Source organism: Echiichthys vipera (genome assembly GCF_963691815.1).
Source record: "Echiichthys vipera genome assembly, chromosome: 8".
Lineage (NCBI taxonomy): Eukaryota > Metazoa > Chordata > Actinopteri > Perciformes > Trachinidae > Echiichthys > Echiichthys vipera.
Genome location: NC_139833.1, coordinates 29,832,523 through 29,853,458, shown reverse-complemented (window position 1 = coordinate 29,853,458; position 20,936 = coordinate 29,832,523). Strand labels below are relative to the sequence as shown.

Sequence of the window (20,936 nt, the reverse complement as noted above, 5' to 3'; positions counted from 1 at the left end):
TAGCAAACTCCATTTCACCCAGTGCCAGCCTACAGTAGCTGCGCCCAACAACAGACAACCCTGGCAACCAGCAACGCCCAACGCTATTGGCTGCTACCATGGAAACACAACTGTACAGAAAGTTATTGTCAAACCTATCAAAACATTTAAAATATTAATTCGGAATAAATATATTTTTAATGGAAAAGCAATACTTATAAATATATAGCTTTTAATAAAGATTCCGCATATTACACTTTAAGTAAATTGTCACCATGGTGCCAGATTAACACCAATAACTGGGAGGGATCTGAAAGTGTTCTCTAATTTTGCTCACTCCTTTTTTCACAAAATAAAGTTGTTTTTTTTAAGTGTCTTGGTTATTTAAAAAAAACAACAACATGCAGGTACAGCAGTGGTATAGCCACAGCTGATATTCTAATTCTGGACAATAAAAAATAACAGTATTTCAGAATAAATCAAATATTTATAAGTTGTTCTCTAATTTTGATCTCCATATATGTAAAATGTATATTTTCATAACCTTGTATATGCAGCCCTGGTAGGAGCAGCTTTTTGTGTATGCTGTTTATTTTTCATAAAATAAAGATGGAAAGTGTGACAGTAATAATTGTTATTTGTTTTATAAGAGAGGCTATTCATAAATAATTGCAAGGAAAAGACAGAAAAAGGAGAAAACACCGAGGAGACTGTGCTGTGGTAGGAGGGCACAATATAGTGCAACGCGGAAGGTAAAGTTTGTCTCTTGTCGGCTTCTGTACCTCCACCAGGAAGTCGCTACAATCCTTGAGTTTCATTCATTCTTCTGCTCAGTTTGTGTACTTTCCCGACACTTTCACATTTCAAAATGCGTAGAAGAACCGAGGGTCAGGCATCGAACAATGAACCCGTCAACGCTGATAGAAAGGTAATGAAACGTAAAGGATAGCTGGCTGCGGAAAACTTCCGTAAATGTGACAGCAGAACTCTGTTAGCTTACAAAGTTACTCCTAACCAAAACATGCTCCTGTGCGCCAGCTCTCGTTCGTGCCCACACAGCTGTCACGGGAGTTTGCACGCTCCTGACGGGTTCCTGCTCTTACAGTGATGCTACAGTAAAGTCATCCGGTCCTCCAGTTTCGCACAGAGACGAGGAGCCAAATCCTCTTAAAACAGATTTGAAGAATTCGTTGCGTATTTACATCTTAATCACTCATAACCTTTTCATATTTTTCCTTTTTTAAACAAATCGGTAGCAGCAGTTATTTAGTTCGGCGTGCATCCAGAACAAATACGTAACACCACTAGACGCCCATTATTATTAAGGGAAGGGTCACAGCTGAGGCCAACCAAATGTTTTTGCAGGGCATGGAATCCCTCGAAATTGAAATAAAACCAGGAGTCTTCAACCGTGCTCCTGTAGAGCTTCTGGCCTGCATGTTTTACCTCTCCTTCTCTAACACGCCTGATTCTAATGATTATCAAACTGCAGCAGCTGATTGAGAATGTCCAGATCATTTGAATCAGCTGTGTTGGAGTATGGAAAACTTCAAATAAAAATGATGATGATTTTCACCTTCTTTAAAATGGTCCGGAGAAAAAATCCCTCAGATAATACTAATCCTGTCCGAATACGACAGGGATTTCTTAATCCTAATTGGCCATTTATATTACAGATGAAGACTATATTACCCCACGTCCCCACATTAAACTAATCCCGTTCTATAGACGCACTCAATGAAACTGGGATCCACTTGATCTTCATCATCACTCTTTCAGCACAGCAGAGGCCTTCTCTTGCAGAACACTTTTTCATTGGTTTCCCACGTTTTTCAAAACATTTAACACAGATCTCAGAGAAGGACCCCAAACTCTACGGCTTAACTGTGTTAAACAAATGAAAAACATCTATTCACCACTGATAGAAATGACTTCCATTATTATGAATCTTTAATTGACCTGTATGAAACTCCTCTTCAGTCAGTAATCCGTTAGGAACGAATGGACTAAATGTGAAGTTCTGAGTATTTTACTTCTTTAATTTTTTGAGGGGGATATTATTATATCAGTTTCCTTTGGTTGATTGTATGTTTATTTTATTTACAGTTTTCAACAGAGTTTGAAAAGTATGGAAACAAGACTTGTCAAATCCTTGAATATGGCTGTTGTGGTTCGGCCAAAAAGAAATTATTTCTGAGTTTGGGTGAAATTCTTTATTGGTTCTTTGGTGAAGAAAGGATCCAGTACAGAAGCTGTACCCCAATGAATGTGTGAATTTGTCCAGTCTAGGTGCTTCACTCTGGTAACGTGTGATGGAGAAAATGTGGAGCCGTTTGCCAAGCGAACATCACCGTAGGTTTTAAGGTGGATTTAAGTGTGACGCAAGGAGAGGCAACTGTTCAGTGAAATGGATGAGATGAGCGCAGCCATCACGCAAGTTTTATCAGAATTAGAGAGTATTCCTTCGCTGAAAGAAGAGCAAAAAACGGCACTGGAGGCTTTTCTCGTAGGAAAAGATACAAATATCCTTTATGACATGTTTACTTTCTCGATGCTCTGTTAGTACGTCATACGCTTTGTTAATCTGATTGGTTGATCTGGCCTGTATATCACCAACATAGGTGGTGAGAGACAGATGGTTTATTCAATCAGCAACTGGTATATTCGCCCCTTCCCAAAAGAACCAGAGTTCCCAGATGAATATTCTGAGCAAATGGGAATAAGTCCGTCAGGCGGAGTCAGGTTAACTTTCTGTAACAATGTGTGCATGGTGTCAAGATCCTCCTCACCACCCACAAAGCCCTAAACAATCTTGCACCCTCATACCTGACTCATCTCCTCCATCGCCACTCCCCCACTCACCGCCTCCGCTCTGCTGACGCCAACCTTCTCACCCCCCATCACCAAAACCAAATATCTACCCTGGGGGAACCGAGCCTTTGCCATCGCTGCCCCTACCCTCTGGAACTCCCTGCCCTTCGCCACCCGGAACTCAGAAACACTCTCGTCGTTCAAGAGTCAGCTTGAATCACATCTTTTCAGGATCACCTACAACAACTAAAATCCACCATCTTCCACCACTGTCTTTTGTTCTAGTGTTGTTTAACGAGCTTCCTGTTTGATTGTCTATTTTTTTTTTATATGTAAAGCGTCTTTCAGTACTGAGATAGCTGTATCTATTATTATTATTACTGTTGGTCTTACATGTCAACAACAGTTGATGGACTGAAAAAGACCCGTACACAAGAATAACACCCATCCATCGGTTGAAGATGGATAAAAATAATAACATATTATTATTGTCCCTATCGAGGTCGAGGGGGCTTGTTATTTTTTAACAGGATTTCAACAGGGCATCTCATAAAAGTGCAGCAGGGTTTGTTATCTCTAGTAAAATCATCTTTGAAGGGAAGAATACTGTTCATGCTGTGATCTGTCTCCTTGCCTTTTTTGGCACATACTATAACTATGTCAAGTATCAATAAACACAACCATAGATCAAATCAAGGTTTAACCAGTTCATATTGATAGCTGTATTTTGTTGACCATTGGGTAATGAGCGATTGAAAAAATATACTCATTTGACCACAAGTTGTGTTAAATGTTTTGTGAGAAAATGACATTTTTTTTTTTTTGGCCAGAAACTTCTGAGCTGTCTTGGAAATGTATCTCCTGAATGGACCAGTGTGTTCAAGCAAACAAGAAAAATGTTACATTAATCAGAGATACAGTATATATGTCGATACGATTTATATATTTTTTCCAACTCTAGGATGCTAAAGTTAGGTTAATGTGTGACTTAACATTGCATTTTCTTCTGTACATAAACCTCCTCCTCAACTAGGATCGGGATCAAAGATTGCACAGCCAAGCTGAAGCTGAAGGCAGAGTGTCCTATGGTTCTGTGCTCATGAGTATTGGAAAGTGTTTCCTTTTGATCATCTTCATCCCCCCGTTCCTCAACTATGCATCGCTGCAGAGAGAAGGACAGATGCTCTTGCCTAAAGGTTCTCTTATCTAAGGCTATATATACTTTCTATTATGTTTTCAAAGTTGCCTCTGAAGCCTAATCTGTCTTTCATTTCTTTTCCCTCATGCATCCAGATGGCCAGATGGTGGATGTCGGTTTGGGTCAAAAGATGCATCTTCTGTGTAAAGGACAAGGTCAACCAGTTGGTAATTAATCCTATGATGATTATTTTATGACCTGCCATGACTGGTTTTCTTTGAAGTTATGAAACATTTTCTGGCACGTGGTTTTTGCTGAACCCACCCCTTAACCAGTTTGTTTTTCTTTCTTAAGTCATTCTGGATGCTCCAGCTGGAGTGTCCTCAGATGTATGGCTGCATGTCCAGGAAGCTGTGGCCACACTAACAACGGTGAGGGAATGACATAATTACTTTGGATTGTTTTGAACGGAGCTTGAAATTATTTCCCAGATAATGTAAGTTAAAATAAGTGCTGAACTGAACAATATGTCTCAGATAGATTTACTCATGTAGAGTGAGTTAGCACACTGGTAAACCTCACCTCCAACCGGACAAACACTGGTTCCCACATAAAACACCACTAAGAAATACGAGTCGGTACCCCATCCACAAAGTCCCCAATTCTGCACTACAATGGTTTTGCCTTTGACCAAGGAAATCCTCTGTGGTGAAGATTGTCTAGAATCCTTTACTACCAATGCGCCCATGTTGTTTGTTGTCAGGGTCATATAGGGACAGTAGCTGCCGTGACTGTGCCATGTCCTCTCTGCTCAACAAGGACTCAGTAAAGCAGAAAGTCGGGGCTGACAGCCTGCCCCATGTTGTTTGTCTGAAATGTGACCCAAATGAAGTCACAGGCTTGTTGAGGGAATGGCCTAGATACATCTAAACAACAAAATCACATAAGAAGTTACACAAACAAATATACGGTGCACTGTTTGCACCACAACCTCTTATTTTTGTTATTCATTTGAAATGACCTTGTTGTCCATATTGAGAGCATCTCATGTGTATGTAGAACATGGAGTTTAAAATCCCTCTAATCTGTGGTGCCCCTATTTGTGACACTGCTCAGGTCTGTACCTATGACAGAATGGGACTGGGCTTCAGCAAGCGGCTGATGCAGAATGAATCCACAGGAACTGAGAAGGTTTGGGGGATGTCAACCACTGGACGGTTAGTATAGTACTTAGGTTGGCAGTCATTTTGAGTGCTTGTGTTATAAAATGTGACGCTTTTCTCCTGTACACAAAGTCTTCATTGTAAATATAATGTCACAGTCTCAAATCAGTTCTTTTATTGCCATTAAGTTGATTCTGAATGAATGAGTGGGCTGTTTTACACCTGCAGGCCCATCTGTCTCATTTACTGTTGGTGTTACAAAATGAATTTGTTTGAATTAGATGTAGACCAAATACACTGTAGTCTAGTGTGTGTTGCAGGTGAATCTTGGTATGAAGCCAGCATCTACTTTGGAGAAATGCTCAGGTGATACAGGCCTTTTGTAATGGCTCTGTCACTTTCAGGACACTGTACGTTAAAGACCATAGGAGGAAAAATGACTTGGACTGTGCCAGACGTTTGTGTAGGAGGAGATACAACAAGTCATAAGGTCATATATAATCTAATGTTTATTTTACTTACATATGTACTTACCTACCTTAACGACCTAAAGGATGACCTTCTGGAGCTCAAACTATTTTATTACCAATTCATCGAAAAATTATCTTTTGATTGTTTAGTCAAAAATGCCATAAAAATGTTCCCATCATGATTTCCCAGAGTCCATCATCATATCGCTTGTGTCAGCAAGAGAGATCCAGCAAATGTTTTGAAATATCTCAACTAAATGTAATTATTGACCTAGTACCATAATCCAGTCAGATTTGTGACTTGGGTTTATAAGAATACCTGCAAAATTAATTCGATTTTTCCCTCGACCAGCTGTACTCTCTGTAAAGTGTTAATTAGCACGCTAGTGTGCTAACACGCTAAACTTAGATGATGAGCCTCAGAAAAATATAGCTGCTTCAGCATATTGACGTTCTCACTATTAGTATGTTAGCATGCTGACCTTAGCAATTAGCCCAAAGCAACACTGTGCCTATGTACAGGGCTGTAGACTCTTTGTATTGTTGCTTTCTAAATGGCTTGGGGTGCAAAACTTAACCATCTGGAGATTTTACTTGGAAATGACTTACTCGTTTACTTACTAAAATTATTAACTGATTGTCAAAATTGTTGCTAATTCAGTTTTTGTAGAACTGATCGACTGATCGTTTCAACAACTTTCTGTTGATCAAATTGATAATTTCAGAAAGAGATCTACCTTTTTTTAGGGACAATACACATGAACATCTGTTTGAATGTGCCAGTGATTTTCAACTGAAGTCCTTTGTTAAGTGATGGTTAAAAACACAAAAGTTGTGCTCTCATGAGAGTGCAGAATAGAGATGCACCGATCCATTTTCTGTTACAGATACCTGGGCTGAGCGTATCGGCTGATACCGATCCGATACTACTGTTGAATGAATGAACCGTATCCGTCTGTTAAGACATGATATAATGCTCTTTCAAAAAAGGGATTTTCGGGTCCAAGCTGGTCCAAGCCTCATATTTCTACAACTCTGCACTGTTGTTTGAACACATCTGAGTTTTTAATTTTCATTTCATCTCTTTCTTATGGATGAAAAAGACGTCTAACTGATGAAAGAGGTGATCGTAATTGTTCACATGTTCGGCTGTTGTGTTTGTTTTGTTTCAACGCAGCGTTTGAACCAAGAAATCGTATTTTGAAAGAGTGTTACGTCAGACTAGGCTGACATAAACATTTAGCCTTGTTAAAAACAAGGTAACAAATTAACACAGATATAAATGTACTTAATATTATTTAAGTGTACATTAGCAGCAAAAAGAAAGAAATAACACTTCCATGTAAAGTGCACTGCAAACAGATATTTTAAAATGGAATATAAAACCCTAACGTGTTGCAAACATAGAACTGAGGTGATTAGATCGCTGTAACTGTATTGCTGTGTATGATATTAATAAAACAGGAATGACTGCATCAGAATGCTGGATCGGCCTCTTACATCCGATATCAGATCCAGCTAATTAGTCAGTATCAGAGCAGATATCGGATCAGGGTATCGGATCGGTGCATCTCTAGTGCAAAAGTTGTGCAGAGCAACAGAAAGAAGCAAAACATTAGTAGTAATGCATCAACAATGTCTATATTCAGTACAGCAACAACTCATTGCCAGGTAAACTGATTACAGCTATTTGACAAATAATATACAACAATCATAAAAAAAACAATGATAAAAATGTTAAAAGATGCTTTTACAAGTTAAATGGGGATATGACACGTGACCAAATAAGCCATTTTGCACAGGGTTGGAAAGTTCTCAGGCACCGTGTCTGATTTCAGGCATAGAGAAGTTTTAAATTCATATAATACTTAATTGAATACATTGTAAACCATTTTGTCCTGGATAACGTTCCCGGCTCACAAAAGTTTCTTGCTTTAACTCCTGAGATCATATAGAATACTAGTGAATATTCTGTACATACCCAGTTCATGCAAAGAGGACTATCTGACAACAGGTGAGACGTGGAAGTTAGCAGCAGGGTAGTCAGTAATAACAACAAGAATAGTAAAATTTGCATTTGATTAGAAATGTTTACATGGCTGACTTTTGAAACGCCATGCCATGAGACTGTGAAGGCATGGTAGGTGCTGCAGGTTCTTATTTCAGTTGGTAGGGTGCTCCACAGTTGAGAAGCTTCTACAGAAACACATGAGTGGCTGAGGGAGCTGGGCCTGTAAAGCGTTACAGATCTTGTGAAGTTGTTGTTTGAATTTTTGCTTCATAAACGTACCGCGTGGTGTCATTGTATTTCCTCTCTGAGAGCCGTCTTTTTTCCTGGGTTTGGTGTGCTGATATACTGGTGCATGTTACAAATGACACTGTGTCAAGCTAAAAACCTGACCTGCTACTGCACACTACATATCCACTGGGACTTAATATTTCCTTGATAAAGTGACTGCTTGGGAATTCATGTTCCAGTCAGCATAGATTGATGGGTGCATGGACACCTAGTGTCTGTCACTCTGTGGTGGGACTGGGCTCTAATCTTCCTGCCTTTGACATCATAACGCACTTGGCAAACCTTAAATCTGCCACAGGGCTGAGCAGCCGTGGTTCGTTGATGGTCAGTAGTCTAGTTTACCTTGGCATCTGGCCCAGAAAGCAGGCGGCTGCCCATTTGAGAGGCAAGCAATCGATTTCCCAGAATTCGATATCTGAAGGAGTTTGATGACTACCTAACCTTAACCCTGGGAGTCTTGTGATAACTCCTCATTTCAATTTGACACCTTAGGTTGGATTTATTAGCACAAGAAACCCAGGATAGCAGATGGCTCTCAGAGAGGATCTGCTGCATCTCATGTCATGATGATGCTCCCTCTGATGATTTAAGTATGCTGGTGATTGTTTTTCTTGTGGGTTGAAATGAGAAGTAGCCAGCAGTCCCCTGCGTAAGGCTGTCATTTGGGTTTCAGCAGAGCTTTTTGTTTTGGTGTCTTTTTTCTAACACTTTTCCCCTCCTTATATTTGGTCTTTAACAATGACTCTTAATACGCCTGTTAATGAGCACAGTAGAAAAGAGACACATAAGTGTTGTTGTCTTCCAGGATGGTGGATGATCTGCACCGCCTCCTGCAGGCTGCTGGAGTAGCCAAGCCCTTCATCCTGGTGGGCTCTGAGCTTGGCACTTTCAATGGCAGGTTTTACAGCCACATTCATGATATGTAAGTATTGTATAATGAAATAACTTAAAGCACAGCTCCACCAGTTTTACACATAAAGGTCAGTTAACCTGTCACAAGGGACACTAGTCAGCTTGTGAAAACAGTTATGTAATATCTGTGGCTCTGAAGGGAGCTTTCTTGATAACATAACCATGATGGTGTCATCAGGATTATCTTGTATTGGGCTTGGAGACTACACATTTCTAATCGAAAGCCTACATTACAAACTGAAGGCATGACATTTGAGGGATGTGTTTACAAGGCAAGCCGATCATCATCCACCCACTGAAGGCCATTGCAGGGAAGACAAGAGGGTTGAGATCAACCACCCAGCATTCACCTTTAAAATTCTGGAGGGTAGAGAGCAAAGCCAGGGTTTCCTTACCGTTTTGGTGCTTGTTGAACATAGGCAAGAAGTAACACACAGGATGATCAACCCCATCAGCATCCTCCTGACTCCTGATACAATAGTTCTGGCACCAACCTCTAGTTTAAAGCGTCTGGAGAGACCGGGAGGAGCGAGCACTGGAGCGAGACTTCACGCTTTCGAGGGCATGTCGGCATCAAGAGTCGCCATGAAATCTGCATTTGGACTGAGAAGATGGGTTAAAGAGAGGACAGCAGTTGAGAATTTCTGACAGAAGCTCCTGTAATAAGCTGCCAAGGGTTCTCCTAGTGCAGGGAACAGGATACTCTGCAAAGCCCAAAAATGCAGCTTCAACACAAAGTACTACGTAGTAAGTAAGTGTCTCACAATCCTTAGTAGGTAGGTGACAGTGACTTTTCAGAATTTACATTGTGCCAATTTCAATGTGACCAATGCCTGAGCGAGCTACATATATTCCTCCTGGGTGGTTGTGTACACAACGAGATCATCTTAATAGGCATTGCAGTTGGTCATACCGGCCAGAATTGTGTTCACCAACATTCAAAAAGTGGCCAGAAAAGATGGCTGTGTACTGTAAGAAATTGTCGGAGGCAAAGTACCTGCCAATAGTCTGTGAAAAATCTAGTGATTAGTTCACTCACTCATTCACTCACTCACTCACTCATTCACTCACTCACTCACTCACTCACTCACTCACTCACTGACTCACTCACTCACTCATGTCATGACCCAGCTTTTATGACCATAGGTAAGAGTAGGAACAAAGCAGTGATTAGTTTCAACAGTAATGCACTGAAATAACTGGCCTAAGGATGTAAACCATCTCCATACCACACAGCACAGAGCTATAACCCCAAGCAGACTGCTCTGAGAACATTAACAGTCTGGGTTGATATAACAGTGAGTAGGATAGCAGCTTTAAACAAACCATGCCTGCTCCAAAGGGAGCGCAGCAAAGACCTCTTGAATTTTCCCATGAGTTTTACACTGCAAAAGAAGAGGCCAAACCTCAGGTGGTCCCTGCTAAGCTAAAGGGATGATGGGATCAAATGTCTAGGAGCCAACTTCTGATTGCACCCGCAAGACAATAGTCTTCAGTTCCACCATCTCACGATAATTAAATCCTTAAACTGAAGCAGTTTGGCAATCTGTGCTAAATCATCTTCGCAGCAGCTATCAGTTCGGCCACAACTTGCTCAAGATTAAGCAGCTCCATATCTGCGTTTTAGTCAGCTGGCTCGAAATTTAAAAAAAATGTCCAATCACTAAGTGTTTAATAACTTTGGCTACGGGAATCAATTAAGAGATCTACTGGAATTGCTGCCAGTTATGTTACAACCCAGCCCTCCAGGGAAAAGGGAAAGAAACTAAACCAGATGGATTTGGTAAAATCCAAAAGTTATATATTGAATAGACCTAGATTTACAAATAATTCAAAAATCTATCACAGTCACACAGGTAGCAAGGCAAGTAATGAGCAGTAGATTTTTAAGTTTAAGTGAAAGGCTGATGGCTATATTTTTCTTATGCTGTCAAAAGATCCCATGAACTGAAATCCAAACCAACAACATGTTAGTCTGTCTAACATTACTACCTGGCTTCCTACTACTACTCAGAACAGCCATTTTGGCTCCTATAAGATATGTTTATCTTTCAAAATGGATCACAAATGTTAGGGAATAGTTTCATTTCCCCAGACAGTTTGTGTAGTTAATGGTCAGTCCCTCTGTGCTATAGTGGAGAGCTATAATTACAGGACTTTCTGTTAGATATTACTGCTGGGGTCAGTTATCTGCCCTACTTTCTCTCTGAGGAACACACCAAGGCCATGGTCTTATGGCGTCTTCAATCTCACTCTCTGGCAGGTTGCAGACACAGCTGTAGAGTTAGATGATAACACTCACCATCACAGGGTAACACATTGCATTTCCTAGCTGGTGTGAATCCTTCTCTTTGTGTTTATGCACTGTAGCCAATTGGATATCAACAGAACTCCCCTTTGCTGTCTCGGTCCACCTCTCTAGTATAAGAAGTTGAGCTTTGCTGTTTGAACCTTAGAATTGAGGTGGCCTCCCGCACTTATTTGTGTTGATGAGTCTTCTGTTCTACTTGATCAAGTATAAATAAATCCTTCAGCATAAGATATCCAGGACTCTGGTACTACTTCTTCTTCTTCACCGGCGTCACAATAAATCCCACCCTAACCTAACAAATACACAGTTACAAAACATTGCTGCAATTTTCAAAGGATTATTTTCACACTTCATGTGAAGTGTGTATTTCTGGCAGAAGAACAGTGAATGTGAGACTAAATATAAATTGAGTATATAACATGTGTGATTATAATGGTAATGAAGAATCATGTCACTAAATGCAACAATGTGACTCACTGATGTTTTCTATCTATCATTCATGGGATTTGTTGATAATATAACAATAAAGAGTATTAACAGACTTATCCTTCATGTGTCTAACAAATCATGCTTTAAGGTATATCATATACTTTAAGCATTTGCACGTTTGGGAGGATCATGGTAAGCAGTTTCTCTGAAACTCGCCCTCAACAAATGTATTCCAGTGTCCGTTCCCATCATCCCCCATAACTCAGCCACCTAGGAGTCAATGTAGTGATTAACGTGACAAGTAGCCCGTACCAGCCATGAAAGATTTAGTATTTAATCTGGCACGATGTTGCTGCTGTTAAGGGAGAAAATTAAGCAGTGTGAGTGGATGACACCTTTCCAAATAGAAATATTGCCCCTGGATCTAGTATGGTCATGACGTCTTGGGGTGGGGCAGAGGACAGACAAAAGACAAATCTACAGGAAGACAGACGCGGTGACACAATCCATCCAACACCCATTATGGCCTGGCCTGGGCTGGGAGGGTAAAGTGGAAAAGGGTAGTCGATGAGTCTTACTTGATCTGTGTGTGTGTGTGTGTGTCCCCTCAGGCAAGTGTCAGACCTGGTGCTGATTGATCCCATTCCAGAGGACGTTTTTGAGGATGATCAGTGGACAGAGTACTGGTGAGTTGAAAGCTGGTTTCTGGGGTGTAGGGAAGACACAACTGGGGGGAAAGAAGAGGAAGGAGCAGAGGGGGAAGATGAGAGAAGATGGAGAGATGTTCAAGAAGCAGAAACTAGGAAGGGCTGTGAAAAAGCAGAAAAAGATTGGTAAAAGTGTGTGCTAAGGAGCACAGAGGACGATAAGGAGGTCTGAAGGGCAGAGAGGAGCAGATAAAAAGTGAGAGGCAGGGAAGAAAAAACAGGGAAGAGGATTAGGGTGAGGAGAGTGGAAGCAGAGACACTGGCATGTTTCACAAGTGAAGCGCCAAACTCTTCCCTTATTGGCTTTCATGGTGAGAAGGGTTGATTATCTTTGCTGGGCGGGGCTCATTAGCATGATTAATTGGAGGCCAAGGAAACTCATTAGCTGATCACACTCTTTTAGCATGAAACAGATGAGGGGGGAGCGAGGGTTGTGTCGGTGGTCGTGGCTGAGTGACAGAAAGTGTAATAGCAACTGCTTTAATCCTCCAGGCGAGATACTGTATATGTCAAGTTGTAGTCATTGTCACAGCGTATATCTCATTATGCATTAATTATCATACAGGGGGTCGGGTTGTTAATGATAACCGAGAGTGGAGGAGGAATCTTGTTAGAAGTGTCAATTATGCAGCACTAACAATATCTCAGATTGTTTACAAGCAAAGTATGTCATGTATAATCCCTAAAAGGTATTTAACTGCTGAAGAGACTATAATGAATCAGTTATATCATTTAGCAAACCATGCTAAGCTTGTAGATGTAACTGACAGCCTAGCAGCGATGGCTACACAATAAATCAGTCTTTGGAGTGCATCCGGAGTGTGTTTTTTCACTTACAAAGCAGATCAAAAGGCTTTTTTGTTGGTGCTCAAAACCCATTAAATATTTTAATTGCAAAATAGCAACATCCATCATTTGAAATTTAGTTTCTTAAAAATTACTCAAACAATTCAGGGTAAAAGAAGTGAAAAAACAGTCAGACAACAAAAGAATAATAACTCCACCCACCCGTAGACATGCAACATATGGCTCTTATTCTGATCATATGTTTGTCCATTCAATTGTATTACAAAGTATGCTACACATGTTTAGTTCTTTGCTAAGTGTTAAGAGATAAATTCACATTTTAACAGAAATATATGATGATTTTCAGTGGAGTATTTTGTGCGCATTTTAAGCTTGATTGAAGAAGTCCTTAATTTTCTGTAAGGCTTTGACATTTTTGCTTTGACTTGATTTATATGTGGCTTCAAGTGTAATTTATTATGTACAATCACTCCCAAAAAATTGAACTATTTCAATCTAAACACCACTTTATAGGGCTGCAACGACTAAGAATTTATGTTTTCTTTAATTCAGAGATTATTTCTTAAAATTAAGCCAAATTTCACTTATTTCATAAACTGTTCCAAATCTTTACTTTATCTTTACCATAGCAAAATAAATATGTTCATCATCTGCAAAAAATAGATTTATGTGATTTTTTTTGTATTTGTATTTAGGTGTAGAATAAACAGTAGTGGTCCCGTCACTGAGCTTTAGGGAATCCCTCAAGTAACCTTCAATCATTTCATTTTTAAGTCATGGTCAAAAGTATTTACTGTTTTTATGTCAGCAAAGTGGTTCCGTGAGCGTAAAAGACATTTCTGTTCCTGTAATATGTTTTGTGATGTCATAGGAACACCAACAGGGAGTTCATGTGTGCTTTGGTATCACTGAAGGAAAGGAATATCAGCTGAAATCAAGTAATGTCATTCTGGGCATGATTTGCTGCATCAGTAGTTCTGTACGCCAATATAAGCTCACATCTTATATAAGCATGAGTCAAGCCAGTTAAGAAATGGATCCCTTAAAATGGCCTAATTTGTACGTGACTCAAAGTGGAGCAGCGCCATTTATCAGGGGTCTGTGTCCAATTATCCTCTGATTAATAGGCCTTCATTTCACAGTACATGACAGTGCAGCCACAATCCAATTATTCTGTGGAGAAGCAGTGGAGAAATCAAATGAACCAAAGACTTCCATTTACATCCTAAAAACATTTTTATCATCGGTTTCTGATTCCATGGGGGTGTGAAAATAAAACAAGAATAGGATATATTGTCTGAAGAGAAGAGATGCAGCACAACTCTATACATCCCAACATCCAGTGCAAACGGCATTCTTCAACTTGCCTTTCCTCCTTATTTCCCTCACTTTTTTTCAGCAAAGTTGCACGTAGGTGCATATTTCTTTCTCTTATATGCGTGTTTATTAGCTGTTGGAGGTCTTACAGTATTTGGTACACAAGATAAGTATTGCAGAAGGGACACATGAGTAGGATTGTAGGGAGACCCTATCAGCTTTGCACTGGGACTGGTGGATTTACACATCAAAGACCCGCTCATTATCAGAGGCTCATTCCCAAAATGAGTTCTGTTACATCTTACAAAATGAATCTCTACCATCTTCTGAGAATCATATTTTTGCCTGCCTGTGTATGTCTGTTTGTTTAGGCACTTGCTCGTGTGCACTTGTTGTAAAGGGTCAACTTTCTTATTTGGGATTTTCTTCCACAGACGTCGCAGCATGTGTCTCAGTTCCTTGCGGGCAAAGATAATGCTGTCTGATGAAAAATCAGTGGGTCTAGCATCAGAGATTAGGAGAAGCCCCAGTGTACGTCTGGACAAATTACATTCTGGATGAGAGCCATTGGTTGGATTCACTCAGTACTGTCAGCCTTTGTTTCAGCAGCTCAAGCAGTGGAAGCATTGCGTCTCTCCACTTTAATACAGACAGGAATATTCTTTTCATTTCAACATAACTTCTTATAATGTAAAGTATCTTTAGCATCCTTTTTGTTTGCTTACTTTGTCTCTGCTAGGATACACGTACATCACATGGCCAAAAAGATGAAATAAATTCAACTTGTTTGAATGGGGTTACGGTCAGGACTGCTTTGTGCACAGGGGCACAGTTGAAAGCACACTTTTGACTTAAATATGATTGTATGTTAGGACATTAAGATTTCCCTAAATGGGGGCTTAGAGACAAAGCTCTGTTTTGAAAGGTTCTCTGTGGTCAGATCGCAGTACTTTGTAGTTTTCATTTTACTGAACACTTTCAGACACATTAAAGTTATGTTGAGTTACTGCTGATGCAAACCAAACGTTTGCTGTTGCTGCTTCCTATGGCAGGGATGTCCTACCAGCCTGTAGGGATTGAAGTGTAATTCCAGCGCAAAATCATCCCATGGTCTTTTTTGGCACTTACATAAATCAAATAAGCCATTGAGACAGTTTTCATGTATGAATTATGAACGGAGAAATCCGGTAGAGTCGCTAACAGCAGAATGTGGCTAACAGGAATTAGCTCGGGGCAGTACGGTGAAGGCATTCAAGCGTCTTTTTTAACCACTAATACTGCTCAGAATAACAGCAAGCAGCATGAGAAGAGTCCCTACACAGAAAACAAAGCACCAATGGGCTCCTTCCTTTGGGATTGACTTTGGTAATTGACTTGAATGGACTTTACTATGAGAGGAGCTGGTACAGGGGCCAGTAGATAAGTCTTTAAAACACTCTTTTAATAAACTCTGGGTTCATTAACTACATTGTTGGTGCTTAGCTCGAGCCCGAGCTAATCGATGTTGGCCACGTCTGGCTGTCAGCGACTTTACTGGATTTCTCCGTTAATAGTTCATACACTAAAAAAACTGCCTCGATGGCTTATTTGATGTATGTAAGAGCTGAGAAAGAGCACTGGATGATTTTGCACCAGAATAACACTTCCCTCTGCATCTAAGTTCTTTTAATTTTAATTTTTTTTCCAGCAGGTGATAATCTGAGTTTGATGTTGAGACACAAAGTCTGTTACAGCCTTTTCTCAGGTGTCTATCTTAAACATTTCAAGTGACATTGTTTTAGAGTTCATGTGTATATGGTGCTCAAATCCACAGTATATTGGGTGCATCCTCTCTGAGGTGAATATCACAGTTTTGGCCTAACAGCTGTAGCTGTAGGCCTGGATGGAGGCCCGATTGAGTTGAGTCCCAGAATGAAAACAACACTTTCAGTCTCATTTATCATCCTACCTGTGATTAAAAATGCTCTGCAAAACTCGCATACAAACACACACACACACACACACACACACACACGCACACACGCACGCACGCAAAGACACAGACACAGACACAGACATGCGCACGCACGCACAGACACACACACACACACACACACACACACACACACACACACACACACACACACACACACACACACACACACACACACACACACACACACACACACACACACACACACACACACAAACATGTTATATATGATATGCATACATACAGTATGTACATATATCACATACACACCCCAGCAGTTACCCACACATTTTGCTGCAGATCACCTGGAGCCTGCTGTGTATGACAGGCAACGTATGACTGTACTTTGAGTGACGACCCTCAGAGTCTCACCACTGCTGCATTTGGTTTGATTTATCAGCCAGAAAGGGTTTAATATGAGGTACAAGACGAGTGTGTGTCCTTCCCCACGGCTCTTTGTTAGGAGATAAATGTACAGGCCTAATGGAACGGTCCTCTCCTCTCCTCAAGATATTTTAACATTTCAATACTCAGATGCTACAGTAGTTAATTTAACACCACAAGTGGCATTTCTCTCTTGCTCTCTGTCTACTCTTTCATTGGTAACCAGGCAGCCAGTGATGACATATCCAGTCTTCCCCTCAGAGCCCTTTGGCTTTCACTGTGAGCTGCGTTCAATAACCAACTGGAGCACAGCTCCCGTCACCCCCCCACCCGCTCGGCCTATCCTGACTCTGCTGCCTCCCCCTCCCCAGATCCTCCCCTTCATCCAGAGACTCCCAGATGAGCCAAGAATGCCAATTAATTGTAATTAGAACCACTGTAAGCGTAACTATTGCTGTTACGCTCCACTAATGAGTCAAGGCTGCTGTGGTCCCTGTATACTTACTCCAGTGTAATCTATCGTATTGATGCAGGGAGGAAGGTTGAGAGTAGACGGGGGTACTGGGATCAGCTTGACTTTAGCTGTGGTGCAAGTATGACACCTTGTGTTCAGTCTGGGTATTACACTTTGAAGCTGGGGTTTTCACCTTTATATTTCAGTTGTCTGGCACTGGGACGGTTTAAAGGTTCTGCTTATTAGGGGTCCAAGCCCGAGGGGGCTGGGGGCCACAAGATGCAAGCAGCAGCGTGGCTCCCAGTACTAGCGACGCTGGGAACCCTTTTGTTTTTGCTCAGATTTTTACTATTATTATTATTATTATTTTTTTTTAATTCTTCTGTCTATAAAACTCATACTACACCGTACACGTTATGCGAGTGAAACTTTGAACTTTGGTTCAAATCCCTGCACGAATGGCCGACACCAAAAATTACACGTTCACCAGCTGGTGGCGCTGTAAACAAGTTGATCACTTTTTTGCCTATAACTCCCACATCATACCTTGCAAATTTTGAATTTGAACTTTTTCAAAATCGTCCTAGGCTAATAGTCTAATCACCACGGGGCCAGATCACCATGAAACTTGACACACACAATCTTTGGATGGACCTGATCAAAAGTTGTCAAAGAATTTTAATAATCTTAAAAATGCGCAAATCGTAGATTATAGTCATAACAGGAAGTGCTGCGTATCTATCCGAAAATGTGTCAGATCAACACAAAATCTGGTTTGCTATGTCTTACTGAGGCCTGCTACAAAAATTGACACCAACCAACCATTAGGTGGCGCTGTTGATGCTGAATTCATCGTATTTTAGCAATTATAAATCTGATTAACAAGAAACTTAGAACAATAGTTTCTCACGCTCTTCTGAGACTTTGAGGAAAAAAAATGTGACTTTAATCATCCAGGAGGTGGTGCTGTTTTGAATGTCACTCATACGGGAGTATTAACTGTAAAAGTTATGGAAACAAAACTTTCAGGGGAGGTTTAGATTGGTGCACCCTCAAAACACACCAAAAATGACACACAAGGTGGCGCTTTAATAAAAGAAAAGGCTTTTTGGCTTCTAACTTCCACATCGTATATTGCAAATTTAGATTTCTCTCTTCATCTTCCATGTTTTCTCTGAAAGGTGCTGAATCTTGTGATATAGACTACGCCCATTTCCACATAGTGTTTTTTTTGCAAAATCGAAAAAAATGTAAAATCTATTTTTTCGAACTCCTCCTAGGCTGAAAGTCTACACAGGAATTATCCTTCGACCATCTTGTTGAAAGTTAAAAGAATTGTAAAAGTCCATGTATACGTTACAAAGGAACAAATTCCTGTATGTTGTAGTCAAAAGAGGAATTGTTGTATATATTCACAGTACATTATGGTAACTTGAGGCTATGTGCAAAATCTGAGGTCAATCGGCCACAAGCTGGGGCTGTTATGCAAAATTGAGCAATGCATGCATTGTGTGAACAAATGCAAAATCTACTTTTTTGAAATACCAACACTTTCTTTTTAAAACTACTATTTGTGCTGCACTCAAGCTACGACCTGCTTCCATGGACCTGCAGGTCCAAATCACCTCTGCGGGTCGCCAGGCTCCCGATGATACCTGCTTGCAGATCTAGTTAATGATTGGAAACACTTTCAAAAATGACTCAAAGTTCCAACTATACATATGGTATTGTTGGGCTCCATTTGAGTATGTAGTAGTTGTAAAGTAATGTAGCCTGGTTCCATGCCTCTAAATACCCAGACCCGTAACAAGTCATATAGCGAATGAATGAACTGAAACAAAATGGCAATTAAGTCTGATAATCAGACAAGTTATGAAGCAGATATGCTACTAAAATGGAATGTACAATAATTATGGTAGTTAGAATACATTTATCAGCCTTCTGAGCATTCACAAAAACATAATCAGCATATCATTATGTAACCAGAATCCATTTACTGTATCAAGGAACAGCATTCTTTTGCTTTGCTTTCACTCAAAAAGCTATTTTTCAATCCCTTGTTGGCACAAAATATGATGCAAGTTTAATAATCCCCATGAGGAAACTGGGGAGTATAAAAAGCAAACATAAAAATAGACTATTTAATACTGATGGTATACAAACAAGCACAGTTGACAGTTTGTATTTAATGTGGCTCTTACTTTTGTGCTTTAAATGAGCAGAATGTCATGCCGCACAGTATTGTCTGTGTACCAAAGTATGTTATTCTAAAACTGCTTGTATGTGACCAGCACTTCATACTGCGCAAAATAAGAGAATGATACATGGCCTTAACATACAATAAATTTGGTATTTTTACTGTAGGTCTAAAGCTAGTTCTAATTGGTTTGCTGTTTATCAAAGGTCAGAGGAGAATGTGAGTTTTACTGTGTCACAGATAAAGCCTCTATAGAAATGGAAATATACTAATGAAAACTTTGTCAGCGTAAAATATACTGTATTTAAGCTGCAGGCTTTCTGTTAAAGTGGCGATACTGATGATTAAAAGTAATCACATGTAAATGTGTAAAACAAACAAACAGCTATTATAATCTGTATTAGTTTTCCATTGTTGTCTGTCACACACTTGCATACCAAGCAGTGAATAGAAATAGTCCCGATGTCGCCCTACAGTGTCACTTTTTCTAGAACCTAGACCTTATGCTATTTTTATCTTAGGGTTAGGGTTAGGGGGGTTGGGGTTAGGGTTAGGGGGTTAGGGGTTAGGGTTAGGGGTTGGGGGGTTAGGGGTTAGGGTTAGGGTTAGGGGATTAGGGGTTAGGGGGTTAGGGGGGTTAGGGTTACAAGTAAACACAAAACTAATGGACAGAATTCATGAGTGAAGAGTGCTTCTTCAAGCGCCTCCAAGATCAAAAAAATGTGGAATATCAATATAGGTTTTACAGAGGGTCGTATTCAGACGGGATTGGTATTATCTGAGGTATTTTTTCCGGCCCTTTTTACACAAGGGGAAAATCATTGTAAATTTTTTCTGACATGTGGGGACGGGGGTAAGGTCATTTTTACCAATGGTTTTAGTCCTGTCCGAATAAGCATGTCAGTAAATAATCCGTTAAATAGATCTAGGTCTAAGATGAGTCAACTGTATAAAGGCCTAAACTTTAAGATGCCCTTTAATATATTTCTTTTGAACTGTTGTTTTTCTCATGAATACTTTCACACAGAATGTGAATGTTACACAGCGAAAAAGTGACATTCATTTCTAAGGTCGATTTTTCAGGGCTTTCGCACAGTGAATAAAGACATCGACCAATCAGGTTTTTTTTTTTTACTTATGAGGATCATAAAACAACAACACAGAGGTCTGCTACTAGACCTCATTCATCTATGGATTAGATGGAAAACTATTTGACTTTCAACCTTGACTAAGACAACGCTGATAGCTTAATTTCTAACCTTTTTACCTTTCACAATAAAAGCTCTTGACACACACCAGGTAGTTAACTGCTTATCAGAGGGAACTTACATTCATCCAGAGCACTTCTCTAAAAGGAAACTCCATAAAATATCTTACTGTAGCTCAGTTTTAGCTTGTCCTGCTTAGGCTTCCTGACTGTGGTTAGAAATCACAAGAGGAGACACTTTTATTTTGTCTCCTGGCCGAAGTCTCCAGAGTTAACCTCCATCACTGCACTTAGCAGCAGAAACAAGACAAGGCTCCTCCTGTGCTGCTGTGAATATTCAAACCTTTTATGTCGTCCATTCGCATCGCTGCTGGTGTGA

The 20,936-nt window shown here is 40.2% G+C and overlaps 1 protein-coding gene across 1 annotated transcript in view; it reads left to right on the top strand.

Moving 5' to 3' along the window:
* Positions 1–777: 777 nt before the first annotated feature.
* The window catches only part of LOC310950635 (uncharacterized protein), a gene marked incomplete at its 3' end in the record, with an annotated part of 34,044 nt that continues 13,885 nt past the window's right edge, over positions 778–20,936 (top strand). The window contains exons 1-7 of the mRNA XM_083918539.1: positions 778–907; positions 3,824–3,986; positions 4,084–4,155; positions 4,283–4,359; positions 5,045–5,145; positions 8,666–8,782; positions 12,124–12,198. Coding sequence (XP_083774665.1) covers positions 848–907; positions 3,824–3,986; positions 4,084–4,155; positions 4,283–4,359; positions 5,045–5,145; positions 8,666–8,782; positions 12,124–12,198 — 665 coding nt within the window. The 5' untranslated portion in view covers positions 778–847. The remainder of the gene's footprint in view (positions 908–3,823; positions 3,987–4,083; positions 4,156–4,282; positions 4,360–5,044; positions 5,146–8,665; positions 8,783–12,123; positions 12,199–20,936) is intronic.